At 44.2% G+C, this 12,199-nt stretch overlaps 1 protein-coding gene across 2 annotated transcripts; it reads right to left on the bottom strand.

The window, feature by feature from the left end:
- Window positions 1–238: 238 nt before the first annotated feature.
- Window positions 239–11,693, bottom strand: LOC121866519. 2 transcript variants are annotated; one of them, XM_042366284.1, is made up of 7 exons: window positions 11,243–11,693; window positions 11,057–11,190; window positions 10,251–10,462; window positions 9,909–10,044; window positions 8,896–9,104; window positions 8,341–8,497; window positions 239–2,968 (listed from the first exon to the last, which is right to left on the bottom strand). In XM_042366284.1, the coding sequence occupies exons 2-7, from the start codon at window positions 11,121–11,123 to the stop codon at window positions 2,895–2,897; spliced, it is 855 nt and encodes a 284-aa protein (XP_042222218.1). In that variant the 5' UTR covers window positions 11,124–11,190; window positions 11,243–11,693; the 3' UTR covers window positions 239–2,894. The 2 variants fall into 2 exon arrangements, with proteins under 2 accessions (XP_042222218.1, XP_042222217.1); XM_042366283.1 differs by having other exon boundaries at window positions 11,057–11,693.
- Window positions 11,694–12,199: the final 506 nt, after the last annotated feature.

Here is a 12,199-nt window from a genome sequence, read left to right as displayed (position 1 = left end):
GGCAGGGGAGCAGAGATCAAGGTGTAACAAGCGTGAGGGTTGTTTGGCTTGTTGAGGAAGAGCAGCTCACAAGGACGGAAGTTTGTACACAGAATATTGGCTGACCCGTCCTTACATCAGCTCTTACTCTCCCAGGTGTACACAGGTGAGCAGTAATACACAGGTGGGCAGTAATACACAGGTGGGCAGTAATACACAGGTGGGCAGTAATACACAGGTGGGCAGTAATACACAGGGACACATATAAGGATATGTTTATTGGTAATGTTACATCACCTTACATCTGTTAGAGGAAGGAAGACACATGTTGTTATGTACACTTGTGGGACCTTGTGTGTGTGTGTGTGTGTGTGTTTTCTTGTTGTGTTTCAATATGCTTATGTGTAATTTGTGTATTTGTACACACATGGTAATAACATGGGGCCCTGTGTGAACATGACCACGACAAAAGGCCATAAGTACAAATGGCCATAACGTGGGTTCATGTGCACACATGACGTCACAGAGCCGGTTGTAGTCATGGCCAGAGCATAATGACGTTATACCAAGGCCCCAACACAGGGTTGCGTGTGCACACGGTCACAACACAGGGCCGTATGTGTACATGGTCACACCCCATGGCCATAGAACGGGGTCATATCACATGCTTACAACATAGAGCCACAACGTGGCCATATCATATGGAAACAACACATGGCCACAACATATGGCCACAAGATGGGACCGACCACAGCAACACTCAACAACGGTTCCCGCCGCTGGTAAGTGGCCGTTGGGGCCGAAATTAAATATATATCATGTTATAAAATTTATGATTTCATCCCCCCAACATTACACAGTAATGCCAGAGGCCCGAGACCTACAGTAATATTCAGCCACAAATTGTCTACAACCGGGATTTATTCGTCAGGGAACTCCCGCCCTCAGACCAGAGATGGTCAGATGAAACACATTATCCTGCTATATGATTGTGGTTCGCGGTGATGACTTTAAAGAAACGCAAGTATTACAGAGGCTCTCTCAGGAGTGTAAAAGATCCACCTCCCACCCAGGCTGAGAGTAAGCTGGCAACTTATCACACACACAACATCAAGCTCCTGTACTCGTGTTAGATCGTCTGACGGAGGTAAGAAGTTGAGCGAGTGATTATGATTTTTACGATATTTACATAATAGTGCAAGGTGTAAAGCTTCTCAGGAGCCAACACACGAGAGAGCTTGTGTGTGTTCCCATCCTCTCCCTCCCTTCCCCATACAGCAGCTTGTGGGGAGAGAGAGAGAGAGAGAGAGAGAGAGAGAGAGAGAGAGAGCCTGATTTTGACCGAGTCTGCAACTTTACAACGCACACGTCTACGCTCATTAGGCAACCATCCACCACGTCATTTATAGGAGTGAACGCATCTCGTGCCATACATCTGCTTGGATTGTTTACTCGCGCCTCTTTTAAACTTATAAAAAACTAACGTAAATATTCTGTCATTAGCATTAACCGCTGAAATAACTGTTAATATAAACAGTCATTTGTAAAATTTATTCCCACGTATTTTACTGACGGCAGAAATCGCTGTCTTTACTTATCTTACCAGAGTTGTGGTAAAACAGGTGTGAATGTACATCAGATTACCTCGGGCTGCTGGTAAGTCGCCCACCATTAACTGCCTCGCTTGTGTGTTAAAAAAGAGGTCATCTTGTCACGAGATTTTCAAAAATTTCGTCAAAAATTAAGAACAAAACCACAAGAATCTTAATAACTTATTTTTTATATTCTAAATCATCTAAAAACACTTATTATAACCGTAAATATATTATCCTTATATTATATAATTATCTTATCCACTTACATAAACCAAACGAAAGATGATAATTTCAGTGATTCATTTTTTTTAATATTTCATACACATTAAGCTATATTACACACACACATTATACTCAACCTCTATCTCTTTGGTCTCTTCACGTCGACGCTGGACTAATTGAGAGATGAACGAGATGACTTAATTCTTTGAGAAGAGTCGAGATAAAGATGAACTCACAATTACCCTTTTCACTCCATATAATTACACAAGGATGAGACTTACAACTAAACTTATCAACAAGTACTGTATATCTGTCGCCCTGACCAGTCAACACAAACCTGCAGCGTTTAACTCACTGTGTTTACTTTCACTGTTTTAATTCTTGTGTTGTAGAGTCACGGTAATAAAGTTCTGTCAATCCTCTATCCCATCTATGAACCCCGAGTCTCATGAACCTGTGAATCCGAGACCATTACACAGTGCGCCATCTATGTTTCGGATTTATAGGTTCAAGGACTATATTCCGTATCTGTAATATATGTCTGGTGGGGAAACTCCAGCATATGGTGTGGTGTATACGTAGAGCAACAGGAACTAAGAGTTATATCCTCATAGACCATACACAACGACCCTACAGACCACAGAAGAACCTTACAATAACCCGACATTATCCTGAGACAATATAGATAATTTTCATCGACACTACAAAAAAAAAAAATATTCTTTCCATCATGTCTCGTTAAATTGTTGATATGAATCCCATTATTTTTTTTACAGGAAGAGCACGGTAACGGGGAACCGCAGGTGGAACCATGATAATCTGGGTTCATCTCACAGCTAAACATACACAATATACACAATTCTTTGAAACACATTAACATAATTGAGGGTCGTCTTGTTCATCCTGGGAATTGTGTGACTCAAGAAACGTAAAAGAAGAAAAAGAAGAAGAAGAAGAAGAAGTGGGAAAGCAGAGCGTCACAGCAACGGAAGATCGTCAATACGGGGCCTCAGTAAACAGAAGAAACGTATCAGGAGGAGTCAGAACGTCACAGCAGGGGTGTCACAGCGTCACAGCAGGCGTGTCACAGCAGGGGTGTCACAGCGTCCCAGCAGGCAGCAGTAGTAGCAGCAGTGACAGCGACAGGAACAAGGAGAGCTGCGGGGATGAACCTGTTGAGGAAGGAAGAAGACGGAGAACTAATTACCATCTTCACAGGTGTGTAGACGAAGGTGTTTTACCTGAGTCACAGGTGAGGTTCTCGCCCACTTCTTTATCTACACAAAAAGTTCAATTAACACTCCAACAATATGACCGTCAGCCGTATGTGTGTGAGTCAGCTGTATGTCTGTCACACACACACACACACACACACACACACACACACACACACACACACACACACACACATCACCAAGGGTACGATACAGAAAAACGCTGTTTATTTTAACTATGAGAGAGAGAGAGCTTCCTTCATCAACTTGTGGAAGTTCTCTCAGTTCCTGGCGAGGGTTTACAGGGTGACCACAGACCGTGAGAGACGCCCTAATGTGAATCAAATCTCTGAAAGAACTTTTTAATTTTTTCTGACGAGATTTATTATGAATTGTTAAAACTGTGTCGTAATAATTGTAAAAATCTCTCCCCCCTTTTTTTTATTTAATTCTTCTTCAGATATGTTTAGATGCAAATTTAAGAACGGTATTCACTTGGGGACTTTTAATTTATTTAAGAATTATCAATGATCTTATCTTAAACAATGAGACTATGTTGACCAGTTGACCTCAGATGATCGTTTTCCTTCCTCAGTAAGCAAGGGGAACAGGTGGCGAGTTACTGAAACTAAAGTGAATTTTACTGATAATTGATCTAGAACTAACAGGACTTGGAAGTTTCATGGTGCAGGAGCCACCTGATTGCTGACTTATTAATACTAGGTCCTATTGGTACTGGGGCCCTGTTATTCCTGGGGACATTGGTACTGAGAGACTATTATTTACTGGGGACCTATTAGTACTTTTAGGGCCTGTTGTTACTGGGCCTATTAGTACTGGGGCCTGTTATTACTGGGACCTGGCCAAGTAATGGGGCCTGGTGGCCTGGGGGCCTATTAGTGCTGGGCCCTGTGTGTTGCTGGGACCTATTAGTACTGAGACTGTGTTGCTGGGGCCCTGTAGTGCTGGGGCACTGTTGCTGGGACCTGTGGTACTGCTGGGGCCTGTTGTTACTGGGGCCCTGTGGTGCTGGGGCCCTCTGTATTGCTGGGACTGTGGCTGGGGCCCTGTTGTTGCTGGGGCCTAATAGTGCTGGGCCAGCCTGTGTGCTGGGGGCCTGTGGTGCTGGGGCCTATTGCTACTGGGACCTGTAGTACTGAGGGCCTATTATTTACTGGGGCCTGTGGTAATGGGGCCTGTGTGGGACCTGTAGTACTGGGGCCTGTGTTGCACTGAGGGCCTATTAGTACTGGGGCCTATTGTTACTGGGACCTGTGTAGTAGTAATGGGGCCTGTGGGCCTGGGGAGCCCTATTAGTACTCAAGGAGCCTGTGTTACTGAGACCTATTAGTACTGGGGCCTATTGTTACAAGGCCCTGTAGTACTGAGGGGCCCCTGTTGACCTGGGACCTATTGGCCAGCCAGGGCCTGTGTTGCTGAGGAACTGTGTGCCAAGGGCCTATTGTTACTAAATTTTTCTTCAAGTGATTTTCAGGAGCCTAATATTTACTAGAGACCTATTAAAGTACTGGGGGCCTGTTGTTGCAGAGCCTGTGGGACTTGGGGCCTGTTATTTTCCAGAGACCTCTGGTGCTTTGGCTTATTGTTACTAGGGCTATTAGTACTGGGGCCTATTGTTGCTGGGACCTATTAGTACTGAGGCCCTATTGTTGCTGGGCCTATTAGGAATGGGACTGGTGTGCTCGGACTGTGACAAGCCAGTCCGTGGGTCTCACTGGGTGAGGTGAAGCAGGACAGCGGCTTCCACGACCTGTAACCTGCTGTTTTATATGCTCTGCAATAATCCAGAGTTTTATCCGGGTCGTGCACCATTATGCGCCGTGTGCCTCACCTCCCCTCCTTCCCTCCATCCCTCACCTCCTCCTCCTTCCTCCCTCCCTCAGCTGTAATTATCTCCCTAATGAACCGGCAAAACGAACTCATGCAATTATAGCTAATTGCACCATGGGGAGTTTTTGAAGGTGTGTGTTTTCCAATCATTTCGCTTTGAAAGGAATGCTGGAGCGCAGAGGAGGCGCTGCTGGAGGAACACTTGCAATCATTTTGGGTTTCCTTGCGTCATCAGCCTCGTCAGGTGGTTGTGGGGCTTGGTAGGTCTCTTGTTTATTATTGTTCTTAGCATCTTCTCATATGTGTTCAGTTAATTCCAGGCGTGCTATCCACGAACATTTAAAAATATATGCCATAATCCTACGACGCTTAAAAGATAAATCAATCGTTTCACTCGTTCAGAAGGATTATCGAAGGTGAGCCAAGATATAAACGAAAGTCTTGACGGATAGTTTCAAACCCATCACATTTATAAACACGAAAACACTCGTCGGGTTGTCGTTAATGATAGAGGGCTGGTGGGACGGACCGTCGTGTGGCAGCTGGTCCCGTCCGATCAGGTTGGGTGATAATGTCTGTTTATTGGACGATGACGGAATGACACTCACGATCAAACACGACTTTGAGGAGGCCTTTGAGGGACAACACTGTGACACAACACACAAGACATCACATCTTGATACTTTATACAAGTATTTGCACGTTACGAGAAAACAAAACACACAAACTGGCCTTACAAAACAAAAACAAAAGAAACGTGTTCAACCTCATAAAAAAATGGAATATCTGATAAAATAAATCCTATCATAAAATAATTGCAGGTGAAGAAGAAACAATAGCACCGTTACAGTCACTCCAAAATAACTATCTAAGCAAAATTTACATTTGAAAAATGTGACACAACGGCTGGAAGGATTTTGACAACAACCCTACCGGGACAACAGGATTCGCAGTGTTCATTCTGGACTCATCACTCACCCCAGAAGTAGAGATGATTTTTTGACTGAATAAAATACTCTTGGTAGTTCTCTAAACAAAATTTTCTACCTTGTACGAAAAGCAAATGAGAGAAGAAGTTAAATCAGGGAAGTTTTGTAAAGGAGAAAAATCAGTTAAAGTGAGAAGAAGAAAGTTGTGAGAAAGTTAAGAAGAGGTTAAGGAAGAAAGGATGAGGGATAGAGATGGATAGCCAAAGGAGAAGATATATATTGTGTATGGTGAAGGGAGAAAAGGTCTTGAATACTATGAGACAGAGGTAATATATGACTAGATGAGAGATAGCCATTGAAAACGGATGATAAAATAAGGAGAAAATCAGAGATTTACCTGGGAAGTTTGAAGTTCTCTCTGTCACCACAGGACAAACTGAGACTTTAACTCTTCAGCGTTCTTGGAGATTTACATCTGGCTAAGTTTCATCAGTTCGCTTTCTATTGTCGCAAGATTGTCAACCTTATAGCATACCCTGACGGACGGACAGACGGACTGATAACACTAGGGAACAAAATTAAACTTTTTGTCAGTTGCATACATTTTTGAAACCTGTTTCTGGGTAAATTAGGGTCACTGATTTCCAAATATGGCACCAGTTTTTTTTTCTATGAGGGTATAGTTTTTGTTGATGAGTTACTACCATTTACTACTATATATAGTTGAACTACATATACTACTGCTAAAAAATCTAAACCAGCACACACGGAGATTACCAAACCGTAAATTAATTTTAATTACTTTTATTTATCCAGCAAGCATATTTTGGATTCATCAATTTGCTTTAGCAGACTATATAGATTTATTCAGGCACAAACTTGCGTTATTGGACTGTCATAACCTTGATACCTGTCTTCCATGGCTTTTGATATCCTGGTGACGTTACTTACTCATCCTCCCACGTCCCCCAAGTTTGCAAAACAGTTCAAGATGACTGTTGGAAATGCATCTGTATATGTGTTGCAACTTCTTACATGAAACTTATCAAAGATTCAGCGGGCTTTATAGTCCTCTGGTTCCTGTTTTAAGAGTTTCATACAAGAGGAAAGTGTCGCCATGTTTCTCTACATCGTCATGGATTGGTGAGGCTTGGTCTTTAATCAATCCTAATTTGAGGGCCGTCGAAAATACCTGCTTGGGTTTTCTGGTAAACAGGGAACACTTCCTGATACTTGGCAGTCACTTTCTAGTATCGAGCTTCCGACAAACTGTTTCGTAAGGCCCAACGGTGTGAAGGGGCGGAAATAGAGTTTTTTCACGTTCACTGGGGTTCTAAATGATGTTTTTTTCCCCATTGGGGGCTTTCCTAACTGGCATTCATTCTTGAGATAGTGTCTGTCTTTGGCTCTGCTGTCCCAGAGCAGATATAGAAATTTGCCCTGCTGCTGTATGGCAAAAATTGACCATTTTAGATCAATACAGATGATCATTTGTGTTCTTCTTATTTGGTAGCTCCAAAAGCCGTTTGATGTGTTTCGTATTTTTTCTTTCAGGTGTACTGGATTATCACTATGGGTATTGCGCCAAAGGTGTTTGCCCTATGTAATAAAACACGCTTCAGACTCAATTAGGCTATCTATAAAAGCGCCACTTTTCGGATCATAACCTGGAGCTCCCATCGCGGTGACTAATCAGTAATATTGCAACAGTGAATGAAAGTCAAATTTAGAATCAGAACTGTAAGGGTTCTTTTTCTATTTGCTGAAAGATGTTGCCTTTGTGTCTATTTTCAAGTTTTGTATTTAATCGTGAAGTAACAATTCTGGCAGCTTTTGGAGCAGGCCAGATCTCGAACTAAGTCAAACTAGACCTGATCTGCACAAACAAATGCCATTTTCAGAATTTGTGACCTCAAATCTACCAGAATCAAGTGTCAGAACTCATGCAACCGAAAGTGTGTTCCCGGTGTATTATGTCAACGTCTCCCAGTGCAACGAAGGAGAACAAGGGTTGGAGGTCAAGAGCAATGAGAAGAGAAGACGATTATATATATATAAGTCAATGTTTACTCGGAAAATTAAATAGTTTTTTAGATAATTGAAAAATGGTGATGTAATAACTAATGACGTGTGTGTGTGTGTGTGTGTGTGTGTGTGTGTGTGTGTGTGTGTGTGTGTGTGTGTGTGTGTGTGTGTGTGTGTGTGTGTGTGTGTGTGTGTGTGTGTGCGTATGTGTGTGTGTGTGTGTGTGTGTGTGTGTGTGTGTGTGTGTGTGTGTGTGTGTGTGTGTGTGTGTGTGTGCGTCCTTCCGCTCGGGTATGTTGTAAAAGCGTTAACTTGAACAAATATAAACAACTTTCAATGAAACTTAATCTATGGATGATGAGTACTGTGGGCATTATTTTTCTTTCCACATATGGTAAGGTTATGGCTCCTTTTGAATCCATGGTGACCAGGGACCACAAGTAAATATCTCATTAAGAGGCAGGTAACATCCAGGTGACCCTATAAGCGGCAGGTGAGTTCGAGGTGAGCAGAAGGTTGACTCACCTGAGGAGAACCAGCCAAACTCAGCTGGTTGTGGCCAGTCAGCGTCGAAGAGCGTCACGTTGACTGACTTGTGGTAGACTGAGGACACCGTCACCTGACAGCCCAGCGTCACGGCCCCTCGAGCCAGCCACTCCTCCGTCACCGTCACCCGCAGCTCCTGTGACGGGAAGGAGGTGAGTAACATAGTCTACCTCCCACATCGACTGTGACAGGAGGAGGTGGTTGAATGTGGGTGCGCTAAGTCCGTAGACTTGCGAGTGAGTAACTGTACGGTGTGTTACTCATGTCATCCGAGGGAGAGAGAGAGAGAGAGGGGGGGGAGGTGGGGGAAATAAAGAAAAAAATTTTCAAAAGGCGAAAAGAAAGAGGTGAAAGTAGGTGGGAAGAAGGAAAAAGTAAAAAATAAATATTAAAATAGAGAAAGACATTTAAAGAGACGTGACTGAGGCACCAATAAGAGAATAAGAGAGACTTACATACTTTGACAATCAGTCATGACTTATAGAGAGACTTGGATGACTTATTGACTTAACAGAGACAACGAACATGACTTACGGAGACTTGTAGTGGTCTTCCTCTCTGGTCCCGCCCGAGGGAGCGAAGCAGGTGGGCGAAGGTGGGCGCCGCCTCTGAGTTGACGGTCCAGCTGATCTCCGCCGGGGGGTCAGAGTCACCAACCTGACAGCGGGCCACCAGATGTTCCCCGGGCCGGACCTTGTCTCCCTGGGCCACACCCCACACCTCTGGTCCCCACAACGGCACGTCTGGAGGGGAAGGGTGAGAAGGGAGGGATGGGAGGGGAAGGAGAGGGAGAGAAGGGAAGGGAGGGGAAGGAAGGGGAAGGGTAGGGAAAGAAGGGAAGGGGGAGAGGGGATAAACGGAGGGAAAGAAGGGGAGGGGAGGGGGAGGAGAGTAAGGAGGAAGAAAGAAGGATAAGGAGGGAAGGGAGGGGAAGGAAGGGGAAGGGTAGGGAAAGAAGGGAAGGGGGAGAGGGGATAAACGGAGGGAAAGAAGGATAAGGGAAGGGAAAAAAGGAGAAGGAGGGTAAGGGGAGGGAAAGAATGGGAAGGGAAAGGGAGGTAATGGGAGAAAAGGGAGTGTAAAGGGAGGGAAAGAAGGGGAAGGGAGGGAAAGAAGGCGTAGAAGGGTGGGAAAGGAAAGAGAAGAATGCAAAGTGAGTCAATTGTGCTCTTATGATAAGGATTCGAATTCATATGAAAATGCCAGACAACTCTTTCATATCTTGGGTTCATTGGTTCGGTTCTGTCTTGTTTGGAAAGTCTAGAGTTTCGAGTCCCCTAATATGAAGCCAGTATTATTGTTAGATTAGGTTAGTTTAAGTGAGGTTAATGTTAAGTAAAGTTAGTGTTAATTAGGTTAGGTTTATTAGTGTCAACAAATAATATTGAACCAAAACTGATCCCTTGAAATATTCCCTAAAACACACTCTCTCTCTCTCTCTGTCTCTCTCTCTCTCTGTCTCTCTCTCTCTCTCTCTGTCTCTCTCTCTCTCTCTCTCTCTCTCTCTCTCTCTCTCTCTCTCTCTCTCTCCCTCACCGTCAACTTACCCACCACCGTCATGTTTACAGTATGGTCGTCCGTCTCGAAGAAAGGTTTGTCGCCCATCACCTCACACCTGAAGCTGCCAGAGGTCTCCCTCGTCACCCCCGTCAGCCGCACCTTCTCCCGCGTGCTGTGGCTCTCCTGCGGCAGATAAATTAGCTTATTAATTCCTTGCTGCACTCACGACTCATGACTCATAATTTGTAATAAATGGTTCATGGTATATGTTTGATGGTACGCATAATACATGGTACACACAATACATGGTACACACAATACATGGTACACACAATACATGGTACACACAATACATGGTACACACAATACACGGTACACACAATACTCACGTCAACATTAATGTGAGGTACCGGGAACACCCTTATGGGAGGCTTCCTCTTGGGGATGTACTCGTAAAACTGGTTCACGTCCCGGTACCACTTGACCGAGTAGAGCGGGTCGGGTCTGTCGAGGCTGTGGTGATAATTACACTCTAACTCAACCGTTGTTCCCGACACTACTACAGGCGGTACTAACACTCCTGACACCCTTAGTGTACAACCTGCGGGTGAGAGATGGTGAGAGAGAGATGGTGAGAGATGGTGAGTGAGAGATGGTGAGTGAGAGATGGTGAGAGATAGTGAGAGATAGTGAGTGAGAGGTGGTGAGAGATGCCCATAACACATGTATGGTAGTGGAAGGATTTGTATTATATGATATAATATAACGTAGAGTGTGAAGATTGAGTCTAAAAATATAGAATGAAAAATGGCAGAATTAAACTGAACATTTGCTTAACATAGAAACTGATATTTATATAAGCAAAAAAAAAATCCATACCTTTAAATCAATTGTGCTTCTCAGTGTTCAATTAAAGGTGGTCATGTACATTTGCCTGCATTTATGGCTGGTACAGTGACTGGTGTGTTTTGTGAAATGTGGCATCTCTGTGTTTATTTACATTGTATTAAAAGTCCAAGAATGGCCTTAAGGAACCTCGCAATAGCAGCCAGACTAAGGATATTAGATAAGCATCTGACAGAGTTGCCACATCTCACCAAACGCACCAGTCACTGTACCAGGTGTAAGTGCCGGCGACTCTACATTGACCCCCTCTTATCAGTGCTTGTATCAGTGTACAGTTTGCCGGACTTACTCTTAGCAGCGAGACTTGTGAAGAGCAGGAGGCGGAGAGCCACAGCCGCCCAGAGATCCAACCTCATCCTGCTAATGACCCGGTTCTGGAGGTCAAACACGCCACCACGCCCCACTACAGCAACTAGAGGTCTGGACCTGGAGGCCACATACGTCACCACGCCCTCCTACAGCAACTAAAGCTCAGGGTCTGGAGGACACAGTCAAAGATCAGACTGCACGCCACCACGCCTTCCTGTAGCAGCTAGAGGTCAGGGTGTGGAGGCCACACTAAAGCGTCGGGCTGCACGCTGCCACCACGCTCCCCTCCAGCTTCTGGAGGCCACGCTCACACCTCACACGCCACCCTAAATGCCCTCCTACAGCAGATAGAAGAGGCCAGTTTCTGGAGGTCACACATGCACCACCACACTTCCTGCAGCAGCTAGAGGCCAGGATGAAGCGTCCTCCACGCCTTCCTCACCACCTGAAATAATTCCCATGAAAACTAAATTACCTTCAACTTTTTATCACTTTTATCTTAAGTTGTCGATTATAAAAAATAAAATCTGAGAGTTAAGAGACACAGGAGTAACTCTCCCAGACAGAAAAAGATTACTTGAGAGAGTAGACTAGAAGAGAAGACTACGCTATGTGAGAGGAATATCAAGAAAAGTATCGCCCCTCCCTCTCCCCCTCCCTACCAACTTAAGCACATGCGATATTTCCCAAGTGGTGGAGCAAGTTGAGGCAATAAGGACTGTAGTGGGCCAAGAGTCTCACGCATGACGAGATATGTTGAAGATTATTGTGTGTTTGTTTATACCTGTCACCTGAAGACCTGAGTCATGGTGGTGAATTTTAACCAGCTTCTATTTCATTTTTTCTTGTCTATTATATTTAGTTGTTTTTGTGTTATAAATTATCATTAACTATTATTGATAAATATGATTGAAGTGTCGGGTCATTTGATTGGTAAATATGTAAAATTATCCATTAATCTATTGTCGTTAACGTCTCCTTGAGTCTCGGCGCGTGAAGTTAATATACAAGGCAACAGAGCGAGGTGTGGCTGGGGGAGTACCTGGGTGTTGATGTGAGTGAGCGGGTGGGTGTTTTGGTCAGCTGAGAGACAAAGTACATCGGTGGGTCAGGTCCAGTAGAA

Source organism: Homarus americanus, unplaced genomic scaffold, assembly GCF_018991925.1.
Source record: "Homarus americanus isolate GMGI-L3 unplaced genomic scaffold, GMGI_Hamer_2.0 scaffold16430, whole genome shotgun sequence".
In the NCBI taxonomy this organism is placed as follows: domain Eukaryota; kingdom Metazoa; phylum Arthropoda; class Malacostraca; order Decapoda; family Nephropidae; genus Homarus; species Homarus americanus.
The sequence above is the reverse complement of the archived record's forward strand: the minus strand, read 5'-3'. Positions and strand labels throughout refer to the sequence as shown.

Coding starts and splice junctions, on each gene's coding strand:
- LOC121866519 (XM_042366283.1), bottom strand. CDS start 11,123: ATGAGGTTGGATCTCTGGGCGGCTGTGGCTCTCCGCCTCCTGCTCTTC. Junction 9,105..9,908: donor TGTAAACATGACGGTGGTGG/GTAAGTTGACGG, acceptor CTTCCCCTCCAG/ACGTGCCGTTGTGGGGACCA. Junction 2,969..8,340: donor GTTTGGCTGGTTCTCCTCAG/GTGAGTCAACCT, acceptor CTTCCTCAACAG/GTTCATCCCCGCAGCTCTCC.